General features: G+C 51.4%; 1 protein-coding gene across 1 annotated transcript in view; it reads left to right on the top strand.

Annotated features, from left to right (window-relative positions):
- The window catches only part of COL15A1 (collagen type XV alpha 1 chain), a 110,755-nt gene that overhangs the window by 66,852 nt on the left and 19,965 nt on the right, over positions 1-23,938 (top strand). Inside the window, exons 12-27 of the mRNA XM_077756055.1 lie at positions 59-109; positions 1,504-1,596; positions 3,057-3,182; positions 3,856-3,918; positions 9,753-9,788; positions 10,200-10,340; positions 10,543-10,611; positions 11,248-11,283; positions 11,389-11,472; positions 13,016-13,081; positions 14,994-15,029; positions 17,227-17,289; positions 19,592-19,660; positions 19,761-19,796; positions 22,354-22,407; positions 22,507-22,566. Of these exons, the coding sequence (XP_077612181.1) occupies positions 59-109; positions 1,504-1,596; positions 3,057-3,182; positions 3,856-3,918; positions 9,753-9,788; positions 10,200-10,340; positions 10,543-10,611; positions 11,248-11,283; positions 11,389-11,472; positions 13,016-13,081; positions 14,994-15,029; positions 17,227-17,289; positions 19,592-19,660; positions 19,761-19,796; positions 22,354-22,407; positions 22,507-22,566 (1,083 nt within the window). The remainder of the gene's footprint in view (positions 1-58; positions 110-1,503; positions 1,597-3,056; positions 3,183-3,855; positions 3,919-9,752; positions 9,789-10,199; positions 10,341-10,542; positions 10,612-11,247; positions 11,284-11,388; positions 11,473-13,015; positions 13,082-14,993; positions 15,030-17,226; positions 17,290-19,591; positions 19,661-19,760; positions 19,797-22,353; positions 22,408-22,506; positions 22,567-23,938) is intronic.

Here is a 23,938-nt window from a genome sequence, read left to right as displayed (position 1 = left end):
GGGGGGGGGGGGGGCAGGGTGGTGCCCAGCGCTCCACTGACCATCTTGTTCTCTTTAGGGTGAAGCTGGCGAGGGGCTTCTTGGCCGCACTGAACCTGTCAGGCCTACGGTGAGACCCCCGTCCAGGTTCCTCATACACACAGTGTTGAGGGGCTAGGGGTGCTGACAAATAGCCACCAGTGAATGATTCTACCTTTCTTTTATTTTTTTAAATGTTTATTTAGAGAGAGAGAGAGAGAGCAGGAGAGGGTCGGAGAGAGAGGGAGATACAGAATCTCGAACAGGCTCCAGGCTATGAGCTGGCTGTCAGCACAGAGCCCGACCCGGGTTCCAACCCATGAACCATGAGATTAAAACCTGAGCTGAAATTGGACACTTAACTGACTGGGCCACCCAGGAGCCCCTAGTGATTCCACCTTTCAATCCAAGATGCCTCCAGTGACCTGGGGACGCCAACAGGCTTTCACCTCTATCAGAACTCTCAGTGAGCTCAGGAGCAGAGTCTTTTTACGTCCCATTTGTATCCCGCACCCTGAAGGGCCCACAAGTCTCTCAACCACATCCCAGACAACTGGTCACCGTGCCCCCAGGCCCACTCCTCCTCCAGGACGCTCTCGTCTCTGGGAGTGGCACCCCATCTTCCTGGTCACTAAGACAGAAATCAGGAAACGTCCTGCAGCGGCCCTCTGCCTCCCGCACCCCTCCAGTCACTCTGCAAGCCCCGAGTCTAGCCGTGCAGTGCCTCCTGGTCCCTCTGTCACCACCCCGTTCTCCCGCTGGCAGGCTCACACCACGGCCACCCCTCTGAACCCGGACCAGCTCCTCCTCGGAACCTCTTAGCACGTGCCCCGTGCACGTTCCAGGATTGAATTAAGCCTCATCTGGTTCCTGTCTTCAGGAATTAAGTACCAGAAAGGAGTTTTAGAAATTCCCTTTTGTTCTTTGGAGGAATTTCATGGCATTCAACAAGTATGCACTGAGTGCCTTCTTGGTACTAGATCTTATGCTCCATTCTGGGCATCCAGAGGTATCTCAGGATCTGGCCAACCCTGGAGGGGTCCCAGTCTAGAGGGTCTGACAGACCCCTACACAACTGAGCTTCAAGTCAGGTGGTCCTAATCCCGAATGGAGACCTCAGCAGAGGTTGGTGGGGTACACAGAGTAGAGAGAGATGAATTCCACGTGGAAATGGGGTAAGTAGGAGGGCTTCATGGAGGAGGTGAGAGTGGAACTAGGCCTTGAAAGATGAGTAGGAGTTTGAAAGGCAGGAAGGGAGGCTGAGAAGATGTGAAAGAGCATAGTTTGTTTGAGCACCTGTTGTCTGTGCAGCAGGAGGTGGTGAGGGAGGAGGGAGGCTGTGGAGGGGGAGGGGGAGAAAAGGCTGGAAGGAAAGTTGGCAGCAGCACTTACAGGGCTGCAGAACACGGGAAGAGTTCTGGTGACGTGGCTGTCCTTAGGGAGTGGCACGTGAAAGCAAGCGGTGGGACTTTCTTCTCTCCACAGGTGAGCGCTGAGGCCGAGGGCTCCGGCCTGGGCTGGGGCTTGGACATCGGCTCTGGCTCCGGTGACCTTGTGCGCAGTGAGGAGCTGTTAAGGGTAAGTGTGAGGATGACACTACCTGGTGCTGGGACCGCCTTCTCAGTGATCGGGAGGATTACACGTTCCCTCCGCATTTGTCTATGTTTGGCATTTTCCACTTCGATCAGACTTGTTTTAAGTGAATATGAGGCTTAGTTTATATTTAGGACACCCGCTTTCCCACCTGGCCCCTTTCCTTGGCATCTGGGGCTGTTTCACAACAAGTATGCCCATGACCTTCGCCTCTGCCTTGGCTCTGCCCCCATCCCCTTACTGATGATACAGAACCGCTGGCCTCTTCTCTAGGTAGCATTTAGCACTTGGCTTCCAGGCCCTTCTTGAAATCCTCCCTGACCTGAGGCACCCCTACAGCCAGTTCAGACCACTCCTCCTCCCTGCTCTTGCTCCCCAGCCTCCAGCCCAGGCAGGGCCCCCATGGTCCCTGGTTCCTGGGGAGCACCTCTCTTCTTCAGCTGCAGCTGTGACTTCGTCCTGGGCCCCAGCCTCCCCTCCAGCCCTTCCTCTGAGCCCAGCGCTGAATCCCCACCTAGAAGACTCCACTCAGTTACCCAGCTGCCTCCTCGTCAGGATAGGGGAGGAAAGGTTCTGGATTCGCTGGAAAAGTGAAGTGGGAGCCACACGGGCCTTCCAGGCTGGTGGGATCAGCCAACGAAGCCGGAAGCTAAAGAGAGGAGTACGTTGCAGACTAGTACGTAACCCTTGTAATAAGGGTTAACAACAGGCAGTTTTTGACCGCTCTGCCAGATAATCAGAAAACTAAGTTAGCCAGAGCACCTCTGAAAATTCCAACCAATTGGATTTGTATTGTATATATATAGATAGATAGATAGATATCTAGGAAGAAAACATGGTATAATGGGCTCAGAAAGACCTAGGTTCAAATCCCAGCTCTTCTAATAGTTAGCTGTGAGTGTGTGAGCTGACACCAAGTCACAGTATCCTACTGAGCCTCAGTTTCCCCCATCAGCTAAGTGGGAACACCAGTGTCTACTTGCAGTGTTATTGTGAGGGACAGAGAGAATGGATGGAACATATATGTCTGATGTTCTGTATATGTTTACCCCTCCCCTGCTGTTCCTTTCCTTCTTTCTTTTTTTTTTTTTTTTAATAATTTATTATCAAGTTGACTAACATAGTGTATACACTGTGCTTTTGGTTTTGGGGAGAGATTCCTGTACTCTACAACTTACATACAACACCCAGTACTCATCCCAGCAAGTGCCCTCCTCAGTGCCCATCACCCATTTCCCCCCCTTCCACCTCTCCCTCCCCAATCAACCCTCAGTTTGTTCTCTGTTTAAGAGTCTCTTAGGGTTTGCCCCCCTCTCTGTTTCAGACTACTTTTTCCCCTTCTTTTCCACCATGGTCTTCTGTTAAGTTTCTCAAGTTCCACATTTTAGTGAAAACATATCTGTCACTCTCCCCTGCTGTTTCTTAACAGAATATCTGTTTTTTAGGGTCCCCCAGGTCCCCCGGGCCCACCAGGCTCACCTGGGATTCCAGGAAAGCCAGGAACTGATGTGTTCATGGGACCCCCTGGATCGCCTGGAAAGGATGGAGCTGCTGGTGAACCTGGGCCCCCGGTGAGCCACTGGGGTCGTGTTCCCCCTCTCTGTGGCCATGAGACCTCCTCTACCCAAGGAGGGGTGTACAGACCCCAGACCCCAGCGTGAAGATGCATGATAGAGAGCGAGCAGCTAGCTAACATCTATAAACAAAAGTCCTCCTCAGCTAAGGCTCATAAGGCGCAGAAGCCAGGAAACACCATCCTCTATTCTGTTTTGCAGCTTTATCTTAGTATAGGAAACGCAGACTCCTGTGGAATCTTGGAATTATAGGACATCGAAGTACTGGGCCTGGGGCAGGAGGTCCTTAGAGACCCTCTAGTCTGACCCGGCCCCCTGTTCCCCCTCAGAGGGGAACATGCGACCCAGAGCATGAAGGACACCTGTCCACAGGTGCACAGCCAGCAGTGGCCATGCAGGGCCGNAGACCCTCTAGTCTGACCCGGCCCCCTGTTCCCCCTCAGAGGGGAACATGCGACCCAGAGCATGAAGGACACTTGTCCACAGGTGCACAGCCAGCAGTGGCCATGCGGGGCCAGGACCAGCATTCCATTCTGGACCTACATGAGGCTCCTGGACCCACTGGCCTTATCCGCTCAGTCCTCCTGGCCCTGGCCGCCTTTTCCAGGAAGACTTCATGCTTGATTCTTATCAGACATGCTGTAAGCTGATTGTCACTGATGTTTCCCAGGGCCCTGAGGGACAGCCTGGACCCGATGGAGCCTCCGGCCTTCCTGGGATGAAGGGAGAGAAGGTACGGGCAGGGTGGGAGGTTTCGACACATGGGGGCCACCGGGCCCACACTGCCTCTCCCTGACTTCTGGGCCTGTCCTTGCCTCTTAGGCAAATGACCCTTTCTGATCCCTTCCTAATCCTCTCTCTGCTGGATGCCCCATCCCAGGGCTCTCGATGCCCAGACCTGAGCTCAGCATCTCCAGCTTCAGTGAATGGTGCTGCCATCCACCCAGTCACAGGACTCACAGGCAGAGGCACACCCCCCCTTCCTCTCTCTTCCTGCTGTGCCCCAGCTGTGGCCGGGACTGGCCCGCCTGACATTCACCTCTCTTGCCTCTCTCCACCCGATCTGATGGTCACCTCTCCTGGCCCACACAGTGGCATCAGGCTTCTCGCCCGTGTCCCATCTCCCCACCCGCAATCCAGCTTCTGCCCACATGGCCTTCCTGTCCATCTTCCTGCTGCAGGCTCTCTCCAGTCCCAGCCTGTCCACTGACAAGGTACCGAACCCTGACTGTGTGCAGACCTGCCTTCCCAGCTCCATCTCCTGCTGCTCCCTCACGTGGCTTCTGGATCAGCCAGCAGCACTGCTGAAGTGCTGTGGGCATGCTCTTCCTGGACAGCCCCCCTGGCCTTTGCACATGCTTTCTCTCCATCTCAGGTGATCTTTCCCTTTCCTCATCCTCCAAGGGCCAGTTCAGATATATCCTCTGAGAAGCCCTTTCAGACTCGCTATTAGCAGAAGGCAGCCCTCCTTCCTGCACTTCCCGTTAGCACGGTATTTATTCTTCCAGGACTCCTCTTAGCCAATGTTAGCTTACCTGTGCCCCCGCCACTCTCCCCTGACAAACAGCACTACCACTGTCTGTGTGTCCTTAGATTCTGGCTCAGTCCCCTGTTAGTGTTTGGTTCGCGAATCTGCTGTTCCCCTCACTCTCTTCATTCCCTGTAAGCCGGTCTCTCTTCTGTTTGCAAGCCCCACGTGGTGCCTTGGGGGTGAGGTTCCTTCCCCTACAGTGTTCCCAGCTGGGGTTGATGAGATAAGTCGAGTCCCCCGCAAAGGAGGCCAATAAAGGTAAGGTAAGCCTCCCTGCCGTGAGACAGACAGGCTGAGTTTACCGGGTTCAGACGAGGGAGGGCCCCTCCCAGCAGGGATAAGGGCCAAGGCCTCCTGTGTGCTCCGCAGCATGAAGGCGTGGAAATGTCAACTCCCTAGACGTCACCATCTTCACGGAACTGAAGTTCCCGTTTCCGTCAGCTCTCGAGTGTGTTTATTTTAATTGAAACGGTAACTCGATTTTCGTGGAAAGCTCATTTCTCAGAAAAAGAAGAAAGAAACAGTTGTCAAGCTTTATAGAACCCACTCTACGAGGACCAACGATTTCATACGAAATTAGATTTTGCAGGAAAGATCACAGACCTACACTGTTCTTTCCTGTTCTTCTTGCCAGTTCTCCCACCCCCGCCCCCACAAGCCCCTCCCATGCTCGTCTGGTATTTAAAAATACCCGTGCCCACATCCGCACGCTGACACCAGAGCAGGCACACGGCGCGGCTCGGGGGGGGGGCAGCCGCGCACAGGGTGGCAGGCTTGTGCAGGGTGGTTGTTGGAGATCAGTTACATTCCCCGCGCCCCGAAATTTGCTGTGAGTCCTAATTCATTGCACAATGTGCATCAGATGCTTTCTGGTCAAGTAAAAGCAGACTCTAGAAGGACTTGGAAATTTCCATCTGGAGGGCTCAAAGGAATTGTCACCGATGGCATTTACCTAACAATAATTTTTAAAAGGCAAAAGTAAACCAAGGAGCATCGTATGGATGTAAAATAACAGTAATGTACTAAAGAAAATGAGCACTCTCTGGGATGTAACCCAGCATAAGATCCAAGCATACATCTGATCCTTGACTCCCCTCCACAATATCTGTTCTTCAGGCTTGCACACCTCCAGAGACAAGGGGCTCATTTCCTACCGGGCAGTGCCTTCCACAGTTGCATGGAATCCTGTGGGGAGATCTTTACTCATGCTGCTCGGAAAGCAGCCTCTCTTCCCCCCTGCAGGGCATGTAGTCCAGTCTGGGCAGTTGTCCAAAGGGGAATTTTCCCCCAGAGAATCAGGTCCAGCTTCTCTGACTGGAAACAAGTATTATTATATATAATCATAATTTTCGAATGTGGGATTGTCGTCAAAATGTGGATGGTCATTACGAATTTGTGAAATAGATGAGCAGCTACTCTGAGATCTTTAGCCCATGAAGGAACAGGCAAAGAGCAGCCTGCTTTCTCAGCTACTGAATGCTTCTGGAAAGGACACTGAGGGACTCGCTGGAGATGAGTCTCTATGACATTCCTCTCTGCTTTTCACACTGCACACTGTGCCAGCCGGATCTTCAGCACGTGTCGCATTTACTCTCGTCACTCTTCTGTTTGTTCACACTCTGAATCATTCATTGTATCTTCAGTGTCAAAAGGTGCTGGGACACCGAGGCAGAAAAGAGCCTGTGTTTTGGTTTTCTTCAGTGTCAGGAACTGCTGAGGGATGTGGAGCTCCCAGTAATGGGCTTTGAGTGATCTCACTGAGCCACCAGAATGTCAGCGTTGGGGCTGTTAAAGCAGATTCTGTCTTCCCCGTGAGACGAGATGAAATGCAAGTAATTCACCATCGCCTTCCCTTTCTCCATATAACCCCAGTTTGGCTTTGAGCAGTTCTCTAAATTTTACACACTAAAAACAGGGTGCTCCCCAAGAACCTAGCGGTGAGCTGCATTTAACAAGGATCCAATAACGGATTTGGAGTTCGTAACAGCCTATTTCAATTAAAAATTCCAATATTGGCCCAATTTCCTATTTCATATCTCCTTTGACCATCAGATGTGTTTGGTACAAAATCAGGATTATGGGCCGCCATAAAACCAGATAGACCATGGTCATCAATTGTAACTGTAACAAATTGAAGTTATTGATATAATCGACACCGTGAACAAAAGCAACAGACATCCATAAGGCAGTAAGTTGTGCCATGTCAGATACCACAACAGAAAAATAAAAGCCGTGTATTAGGTTTGTTTGTTTGTTTGTTTGTTTGTTTTTGCTGTTCCTGCATGTTAAAGACTAATAATGCCCTCGGTAACCATAATGAGCGGAAATTTCTAATGAGTTCTGCAGCATGATTTTGTAGCACTCCTGCACCTCATTCTTTTACAGCATTTCCGTTTTAGAACTGACCTCTCCATAATTCACCCTCACAGCCAGACCTGCTGCGTGGCTGGCTGGACCTGCCAAGATGCACAATTCTCACACTGAGGAGTTGAATATAGGTCCGCCATTATCATCTTGGGAGCAGAGACTCTTTGCTGACCCTTGTCATTTGGAGTTCCCAGTTTTCACTCTCCCTGCTCGTGTAAATTCCAGTATGACAAGCTCTTCCATCCCCAAGCTGCTCTGCTCAGGTTCCAAAATGGTGGCCACCAAATCTGTGAGCCGCAGGAGTGGGTCTAAATACTACCTTTCCGCATGTACAAGCTGGATAAAATCATCTGTTTCTGAGACCAGTAACTCAAGATCCAAAATATCTTCTAGAACTTCCTTGGGAACATTCCTTTGTAGCATCTTTGTATGTTACAAGACATACTCTTGATTTGAGGATCTGGGAAGGCAATTTTCAAAAGATAGTTTTTCACATTCTGAACATAATTTGCTTTAATGGGCTCAGCTGGCAACAGGACAATAAGGTTTTCAGAGGGTAGAGTCCAGTAGTCAAGAGATGAAGCTAATTTAACTTGTATCTCACAATATCCCTGACTGTGATTTCACTTCTTCAGGAAAAGGTGCATAAGGTTGGCACTTCCTTCGAGGACAGGTTGCGACAGGCAGCCGATGATGGTGCGGCTGGTCGTGCCCAACAGATGCGGGTGCAGAAACCGTAGCCTCCAGATGAGGCAGCAAAACTGCAACCCGATTCTTTTTTGTTTCTGCCTGTGGTGAAAGGTCACATGTAGTTTCTCCTGGGTCAGGCGGGCAGGCAGAGAAGCCTCTGAGCCCAGCCCCCACCAGTTCCTTCTCCGAGCACCCCATCCCCTCCCTGCACCTGCTGATGCCCTGGGCGGCTGCAGCCTCATTGTGACAAGGTGCATCTCTTGCTATTCTTCAGCCCTTGTAGATAACTTCCTTTCAACAGTTATATATTTTTATTTCTAAGATCTCTAATGTATTCTTTTCTATAACCACTGTGCTTATTTCATAACAATTTGTCCATGCTTCATGGCTGTAATAGCTTCCCTTTTCTCCCTGAGAGTATGTATTGTACACTTAGTCCTAATCCGGTTGTGTCCTTCGCGCTCCTTCCTTGGGCATACATTCTATTGCTGGCATTGCTGCTTGTCTTTCTTAAATGTTTTATTTTTATTTTATTTTATTTATTTTTTATTTTTGTATGCCTCCCTGTCATAATGTTGCCCTCCCTTGGATGTGTGTTGTTTCTTGCTTGTGTGTTCGCTCTGGAAGTTGGAATCTCTCTTTGGTCTATTTTCTGCCTCTCTTCATACAGATTGTTGGGAAATTGGGCAGCAGCTACTTCTGAGGCTTGCAGGTTTCAGCGGGTTTCAGGATGGGGGCAGTGGGACGTGCCATGAGGCAGGGCACCTCAGCAGCTGGTCTTTCTAGTTTGGGGTACCCCGGGACCTCCCCGGGTTCCACAGTCACTCGGGGCTCTGCGCAATGCCCTGGCTCCAGTAAATACTCTTACTGTCCTTCTAGGAGTGGGAGCTGGGAGGTGAGGGGATTGGGCAGGGCTCCCTGGCTTTCCTGCTCCGAAATTTCAACCTATCTGCCCCTCAGAGCTACACCCTGCTCCTCGCTTCCACCACCACTTTGCAGGATACTTTTTCCCCTGTGCTTTCTCTCCACTACTGAAGTCTCTGGCTTCAGCTTCCTGTATTTTCCCTTTGATGTTCCTCACTATTTTCAGGTTCAGTGTCATTCACCATCTTATTTTTGAGCATGTTATTTTGGAACTAGCCACGTTGTCCTTTCTATGGATTTGATATCAGAAGAGCAATCCAACCCAGAATAAGAGGGGATTGGGGAAGGGCGCAGCCTTAGATGTTGGGTACGTCATAATCAGGTGTCAGAAGCTTTGCCTGGCTCCTTTTGTGAATCCTCAGAGATTCTCCCATGGAGGGCCCCCAACCAGTCCCCTGATGTAGGGCCATGCCCCCTGTAGTTGACCACGAGTTCCCATTGGTCCTGTCGTCTGCTCAGAGCTCACAGCCAGCTCCATTCTGAAGGACCCACATATTACCCCCCAGGAAACCTACTTTGTGTCCCCTGTTAGGTGTGGACATGCAACCTCCTTTAGAGCAACACCTCCCACCCCATTCTGGGGCCACTCCAACCGCACTTTGGTCTTTAGATATTTCCAGAAGAAAGCCAGTCATCATTCCAGAATTCTCCAAAATTCTAGGGAATACTTGAAGCCCCTTTCTTGGCTTCACGTAGGGAATGTATCCCTTTATTTCCACGTGGAGAGGTGGGGTAAGGAACCCACCAGTACACAGACAATTCTCCAGACAATTCTCCAAGGGAATTCTTCCTCTGCAATCTCTCCCTGGTTAATCTTCAACTTCTCATTTATACTCTTGAGGTAGGTAACGAACTAATAGTTGAAAAAGTGATTTTTCCATCTTTCAGAGTAACTTGCGTAGCAAACTGACAATGCACTTGGCTTTGAGACATCAGCTCATCTTAATATCCTCTTACTTGAGAGCCTCTAATTCTGCATTTTCTTTGGAATATACCTACTGAGATGTATATTAATTGGGCCTTTTTCTTGTCTTTGTTTTGTTTTGTTTTCTCAGGGAGCAAGAGGGCCTAATGGCTCAGCCGGTGAAAAGGTAAAAGGAAAAAAGAAAGAAAAAGAGAAAGCTTTCTTCTCATACTTCCCCTTTCTTTGGGTTTACTGTGATTGGACTGCTGGGCTGGACTGGTGAACATCTGAGCATCGGGGAGCAGAGAGAAACACATCTCAGGAACGGTTCTGGGAGCGCAGACCCGCTGGTGGGGGAGGGGTGACCCACCTGCTCCTCCCCACGCCCTCTCTCCGCATAGACACACGCAAGGGGTGCACCTGCTTGTCTCCAAGTGTCAGTCAGCAAGACCGTGGTTTCTGTCCCCAGAAGCAGTGCCCATCAGAGAATCCAGCAACCTCATTAAGTTCAAAGAACGATTTCCCGACTCAGGCATAAATGTTACTCCTCTCACGAGTGGCCCCAGGGCTGCACCATCAGCCTGTCTCTTCCTTACAGGGTGACCCCGGCAACAGAGGCTTACCAGGACCTCCGGGGAAAAACGGACAAGTTGGCATCCCTGGGGTCATGGGACCCCCAGGGCCTCCTGGACCCCCGGGGCCCCCAGGCCCTGGATGTGCAATGGGACTTGGATTTGAGGTACTTCCCCACCCTGCTCCCCTTTTTGTGATTAGAGAGCAATGAGCACTAGGAGCCGTTGGGAAAACCAGCTAAGAGAATGCAGGTCCGAGGGCAGAGGCCATGCGTGACTCCCCCCCCGGGCCCAGCTCCGGGGCCCCAGTCCACACCGCACACGTACGTGGAACTGGATGTAAAATTCTCATTCTCCTTCCTTCCCCAGGATACCGAAGGGTCTGGAAGCATCAGGCTGTTGCATGAACCCAGAATCTCTGGACCAGCGGTTTCAAGTGTAGGTTGAGTTATGAAACCTTCGTCTTGAGGATTGTCACATTGTCCTCCTGGCGTGGGGAAGCTGTGGGGTGCCGCCGCGGCCCTGCTGCGTTCAGGAACTCACCCCGTCTGTGCCTTCAGCTTCTGGGATGCAGAGGGGAGACTGGGTGCTCTTTACAGCCTGTTTCTTTGAGGAGCAGTGCAGGAGTTTTGCACAAAACATCGTAGGGGAAAACTTGGAAGTCATCCTTGTCTCTCGCTCCCTCTCTTTCTGTTTCCGGTCCCTTACCATCAAGCGTCTCTGCTTCATTGCCTCCTACCTGCTGCCTCATTTCAGATGCCTGTGCTCCTAACGGGCACCTCCCACTGCCTCCCCCCCGGGGGGTGTGTCCATNAGTCCTTCCCCGTCCTCCAGATGCAGAGGGCTCTGGGAGTCAAGGTTAAGAGGACACTCAGCCCATGCTAGGAGAGAGCCTCTGTGGGTGTGTTGGAAGGGGAATTTGCCCCACATCTTTTGCTCTCATTTTCTGGAGCAAAATCCACGTGGGAGCTTAGAGAGAGACAGCAAGATGTGAGGATAGATGGGGAGTAAACAAAGTGAAGAGAAGAGAACCAAAGAATGTTTGTTTGTTTGTTTGTTTGTTCATTTTACCAGGGACCCAAAGGAGAAAAAGGAGACCAGGGACCCAAGGTGAGGTCACAGATCTGAGGTGGGGGTGGGAGAAATTTCTATCCGGGTTCTAGGAGCATCATCCAGGTACGATGAATTTTTTTCCACTGTCACTGCTGTATCCAGGGCGACAGAGGGATGGATGGAGCCAGCATTGTGGGACCCCCCGGGCCCAGGGGGCCGCCAGGGCGCATCGAGGTCTTGTCCAGTGTGAGTACAGCCAGGTTGGAGCATGTGTTTTCTGCCTTTGCTAAAGGGGAGAGAAGGTTGTCCACAACCTCCAGGATGGTGGTTACCCAGGGGGCATGTAGCTGGCGGCTGGCATTGGCGTTTCCACCCACCAGCACAGCCCTTGGGTCTGCTCCTACCCCAGTGCCACTGTTCTCTCGCACAGCACTTCCAGAACACTCCTCTTGTTGGCAGCATCTGCAGTCAAGAGAAGGGCTGCAACAGAGAGGCAGAGGAGCATAAGTGGGTGAACAAGTGAGGAAAGATGTTTTGGGGTTTGTGAAATTAAGGAAGACTTTCTGGAGGAGGCGTCTTTGAGCAGGGACTGGGGAGCTGAGAAGGATCTTACCAGGTAGGCACGAGGGACAGGACTTCCAGAATTCAGGTGGCAGGCACACTCCGAGCCACAGAACAGGACAGGAAAACGTGAGTGTGTCCAAAGCACGAGGAGCTGAGGGCGTGGAGAGTGGCGGGAAACTGTAGAGCAGGGTGGGATGTCAGGGACCAGAGCAAGGTCCCCTTCATGTTAGGGTATCACACTGGTAAAAACCTGTGGCTCTTCTGAGACAAGAGACGTCATACTGGTAGATGGTAGAAAGACAAAAAAATCCCCAATACCCCGGGGGGAGGGGGGGGAGGGGGACGGAGGTGAGGGGAGGATGCCTAGAGTTCAAAAACAAAAAAAGTGATTACAGATATCCAGGGTGGGCAAGGGTGTGGTGAAGCAATCTCCTGCGATTTGGTGGCAGTGTAAATGGCAAGGCCCCTTGAGACCACTCTTCGGCAATCCGTTAAAACTAAAAATGTCCACACCCCCCAGTTCCGTGTGGAAACACGTTCAAGCTCCATGGCTGGGAGAAGCAAGTTGAAGAATTCTACGTTCAGCCTGATGCCGTTTATGTAAAATAGGCACATGGAGACACATACGCGGTCAACACTACATGCTTTCTGTGGAGATATATGTGGATATATATGCTTTCAAAAATGTGTGTGTTTAAAATTTTAAAAGAGAGAAGACAGGATGGTGCAATTTTTAAATTTTTATTAAAAATTTTTAATTTTTTTTGAAAGAAGTTTTTTTACATTTATTTATTTTTGAGAGACAGAGTGAGACAGAGCATGAGCAGGGGAGGGGCAGAGAGAGAAGGAGACAAAGAATCTAAAGCAGGCCCCAGGTTCTGAGCAAGTGTTCAGCACCGAGCCTGACATGGAACTCGAACCCATGAACTGTTGAACTGTGAGATCATGACCTGAGCCGAAGTCTCAAGCTTAACCGACTGAACCTCCCAGGCGCCCCATGGAGGGTGTAATTTTAAGGTTGATGGAAAGAAGAAAGTGCCACAGCAGCTGGGTGCTGTTTCATAAGAGGCAGGGAGGGTGTAAGGATGTGCTGGCAGTGAGTTTAGGGTGTTGTATTTGCCTGTGTTCTGCTACGTTGGGGTGACTTCCGTTAAAGTCTCGCCACCAGGAACAAGGTGGACCATGTGCTACCCTCTGTCTCATTGTCTGTTTTCTCTCTTTTCAGTCTTTGGTTAACATCACCCATGGGTTCATGAACCTCTCGGACATCCCTGAGCTCACTGGGCCTCCGGTGCGTATCCACAGCTGCCCTAGAGGGACGTTCCTACCAGATACCCTGCTGAACCTAAGTTGGGTTGGTTTGGAATCCTTTTAGCTCCTGAAGTGTGGAGCTAGAATATATCAGAATAGAATGGAGAAAAGAACTTTGCATTTCTGAGAAGTTGCTATCACAGTAATTTGATCATTCGGGAAGTTTTGTGTCCAATGCAGTGGAAGCTTCCAGTATCAGAAGTATGTGTCATGGAAAACAGAGAATCCTAAGTAACAAACCTATTGATGCCTGTGGGATGGCTCTGGCCTACTTTTATCTGCATGGTGTCATCTCACAGAACGGGAAGAGCCTAGGGAGACCTATCCTCGTGCTGATGGGAAAACCATTCCCCTGTTAGGGATCGGGAACGCTTAGCAAAGCTGCCCTATCTCTGCAAGTCTGCAGCATTGGTCTGTGGCACAACCAGCCCTAAAAGGAAGGAAGCTCCCTCCTGCAACCTGTGCCATCAATCCCCGTTGCACCTCCCGGCATCTGCTGGTGACAGCTGGAGAGAGAGGAAAGAGCTGTGGCTTTAGGTGCCTTGGGGTTCCAGCCCACGTCCACACACCACTCAGCCTCTGAGCCTGTCCTCTGGCAATGCCTCAGCAGCCTTTGGGGCAGCTCAGAAGAGACTGGTGGATGTGAATCCACTTTGCAAATGGCGGCACTCAGTGCAAGCCCACATGGAGATTGAGGCTTGTGCTTCCACAGATGGGCAGCCCGGATGTCCTTGGGAGCCACCCACCCCTGTGGCCCTCAGTGAGGTTGGCCTCCACCCCACCATCCATGCCCTGGGGAGAACTTGGTGCTCTCTGCAAGCCTTCTGCATATGTCTGGGAGGTTCTTCTAGAGCCCGTCTGTCTGCTGAGGGAACTCTGTTGCTGGGTCCTTCTGCTGTCTCTTCTGTACACAGCCAATGGGGCTGCTTCTCCTTGGTTTCTGTAAAATCACCCAAAATACCCCAATAGTCAACCCCTGAAGCAAACCAGTGATCAAGCAGAAGTCATCTCACAGAGGCTCATGGTATTTCCCAAATAATTAGAAGTTTAAGGTTATTACTAAAGCAAAATACACCCTAAAATCAAAGATTCAGTATCTCTGTCCTAAGAGTCCCTGGGGCTTGTCTGCCCCCATCCCTTCTCCCTCGCTGCGCCCCTAGAATCTGCCTTCCTTGCCAATCCCCGTCCTGCCTTTAGCAAATCCAAGGACCCTTTTCATTCCTAATGAAGGGCCAGGATTTTTCTATTCAGAGGCCCTTCCCTCCCTGAGGGGACTCAAGTCCCGGCTGGCGCCCTTCTGCTTCCCCACCCCACTGTATATATAGTGGATTGAGAAACGTGTTACTATCCATTTGTCTCTCTACGTGTTCTGCCAAAATCAGACATTTAATGAGTATGTGGGTACCTGGGCCAGCAGGAAAAGGAGTCCTGGCCAGTGTGAACCGCACACCGTCTGTCTGTTCTTCTCTGGGGGAGAAGCACGGAGTCTCACCAACATGCCCTCACTGCCACCCCAGATAGCTCGGTGCACCCTTTGGCCCACTCCTCAGAAGTTAGGGGCTTCTTCTCCAAGAATGTTTGTCAAGTGATTTCACAGAGAAGGCAGCCACTTCAAATGCAGAGCCCTGCCTGGGGGTGGGGTGGGAGTGGGCACTCTGGGCTCCTGGGCACAGACTCTGTCACTAACTAGCCGCGTGACTCTGCACTGTACTTCCCCTCTTGGGCCTCAACATCCTCATCTGCAAAATGGATCGTGAGACCACCCCCTTCCCGTGGGACCATGCAGGCCTTTGGGAGCTGCTGGGAGGCGGTGGGCCCCTGAGGCACAGTGCTCCTGCCGGCTCTGGAGATGCTGCTGCTAACTGGCATGTTTTGTCTTTGGTATGTCACAGGGTCCGGAGGGCATACCTGGGCTGCCAGGATTTCCAGTAAGTACCACAGTAGCCATCTTCCCTCTGTGCCCTGGGGCTGTGCTCATTCTCATTCTGTTCCTTCCATCTGGAATGCCATTCTCCTCCTTCTGTTTGACCAAGCTTGTCATCTTGTTCATGTAGCCTACCCTCATTGACCCTCACCTGGAGTGATCCTTTCCTCCTTTTAAGAAAAATTTTTTTAAAGTTTACTTATTTAAATTTGAGAGACAGGGAGAACGTGAGTGGGGGAAGGGCAGAGAGAGATTGGAGACAGAGAATCCCAAGCAGGCTCTGCACTGTCGGTGCAGAGCCCAACGTGGGGCTTGAGCTCATGAAACCCTGAGATGAGGACCTGAGTCGAAACAGAGTCAGAGGATGCTTAAGTGGCTGAGCCACCCAGATGCCCCATCCTTTCCTCCTTTGAGTCCCATAGGCTTTATTTTCAGCTCTGCTGTGATTCTTCTCTGCCCTTAATAAGTTATTCACACCCTTCTCTTTTTTTCTCAACTGTACTGTGAACAGCTTGTGGAAGTTGGGTCTTGTCCCTCTGGCCCCCAGTACCAGCATCTTGTCTCTCTGTCCCCCAGCACCAGCAGAAACCAGAGCCGGTGGCTGGCTCTCAATGACTATGAGGGGAGGAGTCCAGCATACAGTCCCCACAGATCAGTGTCCTAAAGAGAGAGGATGGTAGCGATGGAGGATGGGGGAGGGCAGTCACAGGCTAGACGTCCAACAGTGATTAGTCTGTGTGCACACTACTGGGGCATCCACCGTGACAGGTGAATGAGCATTTCTGTGTAGAAAGTGATCAGTTTTGTCTAAAAGTTTGAGCCTGTGCTGAAGCTCAAGGCTCCAGAATGAAATCTGCAGAATGAAATTTCTCTGAGATACTACAGACCTAAAATGTCCTAATGCCAACAGGCATATGCACTGCCTCCAGGCAGAGGAAAGAGATTTAACAAAACTGTGACAGAAATGTGTTCTTGATGATGGAATTATAAGTGATTTTTTAAACCTTTTTAAAAAATGTTTATTTTTAAGAGACAGAGAGAGAGACAGAGCATGAGTGAGGCAGGGGTAGAGAGAGAGGGAGACACAGAATCTGAAGCAGGCTCCAGGCTCTGAGCTGTCAGCACAGAGCCTGATGCAGGGCTCAAAACTCATGAGCTGTGAGATCATCACCCGAGTCAAAGTCAGCCCCCAACTGACTGAGCCACCCAGGCGCCCCAACAATAGCAAATGTTTGAAAGCCAGTGCTTTAGGGGGTAACTCCCCCTTTAATCTGGAAAAATGCACAGGGACTTGTGAGAAACTACATGGCAGTGAAGTGTGAAACACCTTTTTGGGGCAGACATCTGGCTGTGAGTCATTGTCACAGGTATTAAGCATCGGAGGTGAGAAGAGGTCACCTCTGGCTGGGTGTGCAGAACTTGGCTCTGCAGAGGGGTGGCTGGGCATTCCCACAGGGGAGGGGTGTGGGCAGAAGCGCAGAGACAGCAGGCAGAGCAGAGAGGCTAAGGGGAAAGGCTCAGCCGGGTGGGGTAATGGGGAGCAGGGGATGAGGTGCTGAGTCTGGCTGTGATGGGTTTGAGTGCCAGGCGGGACATTCGGGTCCCATCCCATACATGGTGGGGAGCCAGACAGGGAGTGGGAATCACAGAAGATGAATGGTGGATAGAGGCAGGCCATGGGGTGGCCAGGAGGACCCATGGCATGAGCGGACTATCTCATTAGGGCCCCTCGCAGGAAGTGAAAGTTCAGAGGCAGGGGCCTCCAGGCCTCCTAGCGCTCAGTGCTGTCTTCTTTCCACCACACCACAAGCTGCACCACTCAAAATTAAGAAAATATCATGGTTAATTGTGACTGCTTCCTAGCAGCAGCAGAAGCTTTTCTTTCTTTCTTTCTTTCTTTCTTTCTTTCTTTCTTTCTTTCTTTCTTTCTTTCTTTCTTTCTTTCTTTCTAAGTTTATTTATTCATTTTGAGAGATAAAGAGAGAGCCAGGGAGGGACAAAGAGAGAGGGAGAGAGAGAATCCAAATCAGGCTCCATGCTGTCATTGCAGAGCCTAATGTAGGGCTTGAACTCACGAACCGTGAGATCACAACCTGAGCAGAAACCAAGAGTCAGACCCTTAACCAACTGAGCCACCCAGGTGCCCCTAAAGCATTTTAATCTTAGCAAACAACAAAATACCCTCTGATGATTCCTTCCAGGGCCCTCGAGGACCAAAAGGTGACACCGGTGTGCCTGGATTTCCAGGGCTAAAAGGAGAACAGGTAAGAGGGACCCAGATATTTAAGGGGATTATGGTCCAGAATTTGCTAAATATTTCAAATTGGCTGAAAGTCTCTGTTAACTTTAAAAGCTTTTCTGAGCTATAATTCACATGCCATAAAATCCATTCCTTTACATTGTAGAGTTCAGTGATTTTTAGTATATTCACAAGGTTGTACAACCATTACCACTACCCAATTCTTCAACATTTTCATGCCAAAAAAAAAGAAACTCCATGTTTAGTAGCAGTCACTTCCCAGCTGTTAACTTTTGTAATCTCAGTGGCCCTCCAAGGTGAAGGTGGCTCACAGGTAGAGAAATTGATTCTCAGCATAGTTTGGAAAAAGAACTCAACAGTCCCTGGAATGTTGTCCCACGTGCTATGCTTTGTCTAACGACCCGTTGGGCACCCCCATTAGAGTGTGTGCTCCCTGAGGGCAGGGCCACTGCCAGTGTCTTCTCTGTGGTCCCAGTACTTAGCATAAGGCCTGCTACACGAATGGCACCCAAGACATTTATTGGATAAAGGAGCATAACATTGATCAGTACAATAAATGCTTAGCATTTAGAAACTATAAGCTGGGCATTCTGCATTTGGATGGCAGTCTTGGTCCAGAATCTTTGGAATAAATATTTAGCATGCAAAGCATGTCCTGGGAACTCCCAGGGCACTGAACAGATCTTTCTATGCTTCCATATTTGCCTCTTAGAATGAACCCCCTGGTTGGCTTTTATAGATAAGGGGGAGAGTGACAATCCTACACACATCACAGAGACTCTGGCTTGGGTCATGAATTCATTTACCCATTTGTGTAGTCATCCATCTTATATCCGTTCCCCAGGGTGTGCCAGCCGGGTTCCCATAGTAGGCACTAGGGATATAGAAGTAAGATATGGGGAACAGACATGCAGTTAGCCCCCAGGAAGCATGGCCGGTGCTATAATGGAGGTCTGTGCAATGCCCATAGGAGCAACCCCTGAGCCTGCCTTGAGAGTCCAGAGGGTAGGTATGTCTCCAGAAGCAGGGAGCATTAAGCTTCTCTCTCTTTGTTCTCCCCCCACCACACTGGCCCCCAGCAGAGGCTCCAGTGTCTGTTGGACCATAATCTTAGGGGATAGGGAGTTCAAAGGCTGGGCAAAGGGGTCTATGTTTGGCATCACGTGGAGTGATGTCTTGGGGTGCTTTTCGCTGCCTGGGGCCTTTGACAAGCAGCTGCTCTGGCTTGGGAGGAGGCCTGGTGAAGCCAGAGTGGCTCTTGCTCTAAATACTATTTTTAGAGGGACCTACGTTCTGTCACCACCGCTAATCTCCTGCCACCTTGAAAACTGGGATGGGCGCCCAGCCAGCTCTGCTCCAGCCCTTGCAGCAAACGCACTTTCTCTTGCTCTGCCTCTAATGCTTTTGTGCTTGTCCTTCTTACTGCTGCCGTGCTCAGGACTGCCTTTCCTCGCCAGCGCAGTGGTAAGATCCAAACAGGAGGTGTGGGCTTAGGGGGATGGAGATGGGAGGCTGCTCTGCTTGCTTTGGCACCGCTGTCCTGACTGCTTCTGGCCCCCCCGAAGGGGACGTTAGTGTGGTCCAGCCCAGCGCCTCTGAGGCCAGCACTAAGTTTGGAGCCAAAGTGTTAGAGTGTTATAGAAGGTCCCTCCCCCCGGCCTTCTCTGTGCACAGATACCTTCCTGGAAGCCCCCAGGGATAAGTAGATGGCTCTGCTGAGGGCAGGATTTGGGGCAAGAGTTGCCACCTGTCTACCCATCTTCCCGGTTCCCCAGTATCTGAGATAGCTTTGCCTGATCAAGTTTGTACAGGATCCCGAAGTTTAGGGACAAAGTTGCACATGGAGACATGAGGCCTCTGTGTTGAGAGAGGCCTCTAGCGTTCATACTTTCGTCTCTTTCCCAGTTGCAGGAGTTTTAACAAGAATAAGCATTGTTGGGGAGGCAAGCCACCAAGTAAATGAGGAGCCAGAGGTTCTCAGAGGGGTGCTGGGTAGTAAGAGGTGGGGAAGACCTTGTCAGGCTCGTTCCTGGAGGGTCAGGGGTGAGGACGTAGATCCGTCGGCAGTGGGAGCCCTTGAGGCTTGCGGGACGCCCACCTGGCCGTGAGGTGTGTGGAGGGAATAACCCAGAGAGTGGAGTGCTTGCGTAGGAGTCCCCTGCAGTTCATTCCCCAGGGACAGGTCATGTCTGAGCAGCGGAGCTGCAGGCACGGGATCAGGGCTTAGGACCGCGGGCCCCAGGGGGCCTCTGGATGAGGCCGTGAGGAAGAGACCCGACTTCACTGAGAGGTTCTCTGGATTGCAGGGCGAGAAGGGAGAGCCAGGTGCCATCCTGACCGGGGACATTCCTCTGGAACGGCTGCGGGGAAGAAAGGTAATCATGTCACCAGACCCTGAAGGCACAAGCATCCCACGTTTGTTCCTGGCACAGGCTGTGTTCCTCTGAATGACAAGTTCGTGTCTCCCTGCTCTAGGGTGAACCTGGTGTGCACGGAGCCCCGGGACCAATGGTAAGCCCTAGCCTCTCTCCCCCGGGGCTGGCCTGGGGGGCTCGAAGCATTCCTCATACTTGGGCTCCGTTAAGATCAAGTTGTCCAGTTGTGAAAATAGCAAGGATGCGGCAGAATGTATGTGGGTTGGGGTAGGCTAATCATCGTCTGGTGAGAGTCTCGGTGGTTTAGCACACAAGCAGCTTCTCATTCTCACCGGGCCCTCGGTAGGTGGACAACTACCCCCAGGCAGTGATTCAGGGACCCAGGAGGCTTATATCCCATGACTCTGCCATCCAGTGGCTTCAAGGTCACAGTGGCCTCTTCCAGCCGGGCGGGCCAAGGTTGGGGAGGGGAAAGGAGTCACAGAAGATGATGAACATCACTTTTAGCGCATTCTACCGGCCCAAATTCAGAAACGTGGTTTAGCTGTGTGTGGAGGAAGGAGAGGCTAATGGGCTGGCACTGAGCACTCACAGGCGTACCACATACTTGCTGGCTGAAGATTGCCGCTGCCTGAGGAACCCTTGGAGGAACCCCAGAAAGTTTCTCTTGTTTCTTGGACCTCGTGACTATGAGGCCTTGGGCAAGTCCATCTGTGTCTGGTCTTCTGTTTTCCCATCTATAAGTTAGAGGTATCGAATTAGTCCTAGATGATATGATAGGGCCCTTCGTGGCTTACTTGCTCGAGGAATCTGTAACCCATTGGGCTGCTGAATGGCTTTTAAGCTCCCCGTTCTCTCAAGAATGAACTGTAAACCTCTCTGTCATAGAGTCCTCCCCAAGAACAACAGCAAAATTCAGGTATAAAATGTCCATGGAAGGTCAGACGCTACACTGACACATCACACAGACCATCTCATGTCATACTCACTGCTCTAAATGGTTTATAGACCAGGAAACTGAGGTCCAAAGGAGTGAGTGACTTGGCTACTATCACACAGCCTGTGAGTGCACTGGGGCTTTGAACCAAACCTGTCGGATTCTGTGTCCAGGTTTTCCCCATTGCCTCCAGTAAACGTTTCTTCTAAAGCATTTTGGCCTGGAGATTTGCAGATGGGGTTTGTTTGGTTGAAGCTGGACCTCAGGCCCGAGGAGAAGGGACCTCATAGACACGTGTCCTTGACAAATGACCCATAACCTCCAAGTTGCATCTCTCAAAGGACCTTCTGAGTCCTTTGGCCCTTCACTCAGGCAGAATGGGTACCCTGCAGAGGAGAAACTGTGAGTTAAGACAGATTGTGGAAATATGGCATCAACCACTGGTGAATCACTTACCAACATCCAGTGCCATGGGCAATACCAGGAGTTAGCAATGGTGGCCAGCACGGCACTACAGATGGCCTTGCTGCTTGTTCTGTTGAAGCCATGTGTGCATAGCTCGCCAAGCTCAGACAGCAGGGGGCACCTTCTTCTGCTTTGCATGATGGTGCCAGAGAGGCTAGCTGTGGCCCTCAGGACTGGTATAGCTCACACTTCCTTTATGAGTTCCCTAGAGCCTTGTTACTCATGGCTCCTGGATCAGAGTCCTCACATCACCTGGGGGCTTGTGAGAAATGCAGAGCCTTAGGCCCTGCCCCCGACCTGCTGGGTCTGCATTTTGACAAGATCCCAGGTGAGGCCTGTGCAAACTGACGCTTGAGAAGAGCTCTGCCCCAGAGCATGCCCTCAAGCGGCCTGTGCCCTGTCACTCCACTTCCTGTTCTTGCCTTTCCGTCTTTAGGAGTGCCGTGGGCTGGGTACTTGACATACAGCGCCTGTTTGAACTCAGCCCTATTTGCCATTTTCCAGGGCACCATCTGTTAGTGTCAGCAGGAAGAAGGGCCTTGGAGACCCCAGACTTAAACTAGTGATTCCCCTGGGAGGACGGGGCGGACCCAGCTACAGAAGCAGGAAAGTGTAGACTGGAGGCAGAGCTTGCTCTGGCAAGAGGGAGTGTGCATTGTACGTATCCTGGATGCCAGAAGGCATAAGGCGTCTGCAGGGGATTGGAACAGGGCAGAGGCTCTAGAAGCATGAAGACATAGAAAGCCAGCACTGGAATGAATAAGGGTCTGCAGGTCAATGACTCATCTGGAGAACTGGGGTGCCGGGCCAAGACTCTGGTCCTGAGAGACAGGTAGGAGCAAGGCAGAAGCCAAATCCAGGAGCAGCTTCTCAGGCTGGGCGAGCATGAGAGGCGAGGCAGGCCTGCATTATTCCAATTGGGACGTAAGACCTAGGGCAGAGGTCCGTCTTCTAAGCTACCCTAGTACCCAGCTGCCAGGGGGCCACGGGGCCTGAGCTTGCTCCTTCGTCAGCCCTGGCTGGGAGGGTGGGGTCCAGAGTCTGGGGTGGGGCAGAGCCTGCAGGAGGGCGTGGGGTGCTAAGGGCCCAAACAGGTGGTCCCAGCTGAGAGCAGAGAGGTTGGGAGTCAAGGTTCCAGGCAGGTGCATACTTCACAATTGCCCGTTGATCTCCCTCCTCCCCACGCAGTGATTCCTCCTCACCACTGCCCACGAAGGCAGGCCAGTGACCCTTATTACCCTAGCCCTTGACTTTCGGTTCTTTTCTCTTCTGATATTTGTTTTGCCTCTAGGGGCCCAAAGGACCGCCAGGACACAAAGGAGAGTTTGGCCTCCCTGGACGACCCGTAGGTGTCGCTGTTCCTCAGACTGGATGTGAAGGGAGCACGGGGGCCGGGCCAGCTGGCGGGCAATGGGTTTACTAAGGCATCTCCTGTGGGTTTCAGGGTCGCCCAGGACTGAATGGCCTCAAGGGCGCCAAGGGAGACCGAGGGATCATGATGCCGGTGAGTGAGATGACCAGTGCTGCAGCTCCCCACCAACCAGGGACAGAGCCCTGAGTCCAGTGTGCAGAGGGGGGCTGAGGGAGTACCGGGTCCAGTGGGTGGGGCTTACAGACAGAATCTTCAGGAATGTTTGTCTCCTGCCTCTACTGCCACTTGCAAAGACCCTCCAGCCCCTGCCTGTCCTCCAGCCCACTCTCAGGAGGGTCTCTGCCACTGAAAGCCCCTTAGGGGAGCATAAGCTTCCTTGTCCTGACCCAAGAGGGAGGGTGGGAGAGAGATCTAGGTATACTCAGGAGATCTGGCCTCAAATCCCAGGCTCCTGACCCTGGGGTAGTGCCCCATCTTCCCTCCGTACACTCTCTCAGGATTTCACACCAACAGGGGCTCAGCGCGTGTTTGTGAGTGCATAGCCAAGGTAGGTCACCTACTTAGGCAGAGCAGACATCAGCAGGGCCCAGGGTCTACAATAAGGAAGCCAATGTTTATTGAGCACCTACTATGTACCAGACTCTATACAAAGTCTTCTTTTGTTTGCACCGTGCTGTGTCTGCTCTGCATGTCCAGAAATCAGGGAGGCAGGTGGGGACTGGCCACACTTGTCCAGCCCCGGCAGCTCCTAGGTAAAGTAGGCGCTCGTGCCTTCACTTAGGATGAGTGCAACTTCCAGGCAGGCCGGACTCTTCATACCTGCGGTCAGAGCCTCACCCCTCCTGCTGCAAGGTCCTGCTTGAGATCCAGTCTCGGAGGAGAAAACATTGCATGCTATTAAGGCCAGCTGACCTGGCTTTGAACATAATGCCACTCTGTGCTGATAGCGCGGAACGTGCTTGGGATTTTCTCTCTCTGCCCCTCTCCCACTCACATACTCTCGCTCTCAAAATAAGCAAAAAGTATTGAAAGAAAGAAAGAGAGAGAGAAAGAAAGAGAGAGAAAGAAAGAAAGAAAGAAAGACAGAAAGAAAGAAAGAAAGAAAGACAGAAAGAAAGAAAGAAAGAAAGACAGAAAGAAAGAAAGAAAGAAAGACAGAAAGAAAGAAAGAAAGAAAGAAAAGAAGAAAAGAAAAGAAAAGAAAAGAAAAGAATGCTGCTAGTGACCAAGAGTGTTGCATTTATTCTTGCATTTACTAGGCACTCTCCGAGGTACCGTAGAAGGTGAAGGACCCTCCCCTCCCCACCCCAGCTGCCTCTCCATAGCAGGGATGTGTGGGAGAGAGATGGTGGCTCCGTGTTGGCTGAGCACTGCTCTGGGAGTCAGAATCTAGGTTCTAACCGTGTGGCTTTGAGAAGGTCGCTTCCCCTCTCTTGGCCTCTGTCTCCATTGTAAACCAGGGATAACACTGCTCCTCTGCCTCTCCCATGGGTGGCCGTAAAGA

The sequence above is a fragment of the Crocuta crocuta genome, unplaced genomic scaffold, assembly GCF_008692635.1.
Source record: "Crocuta crocuta isolate KB4526 unplaced genomic scaffold, BGI_CrCroc_1.0 scaffold431, whole genome shotgun sequence".
NCBI lineage: Eukaryota > Metazoa > Chordata > Mammalia > Carnivora > Hyaenidae > Crocuta > Crocuta crocuta.
This window is presented reverse-complemented; position numbering and strand designations above follow the sequence as displayed.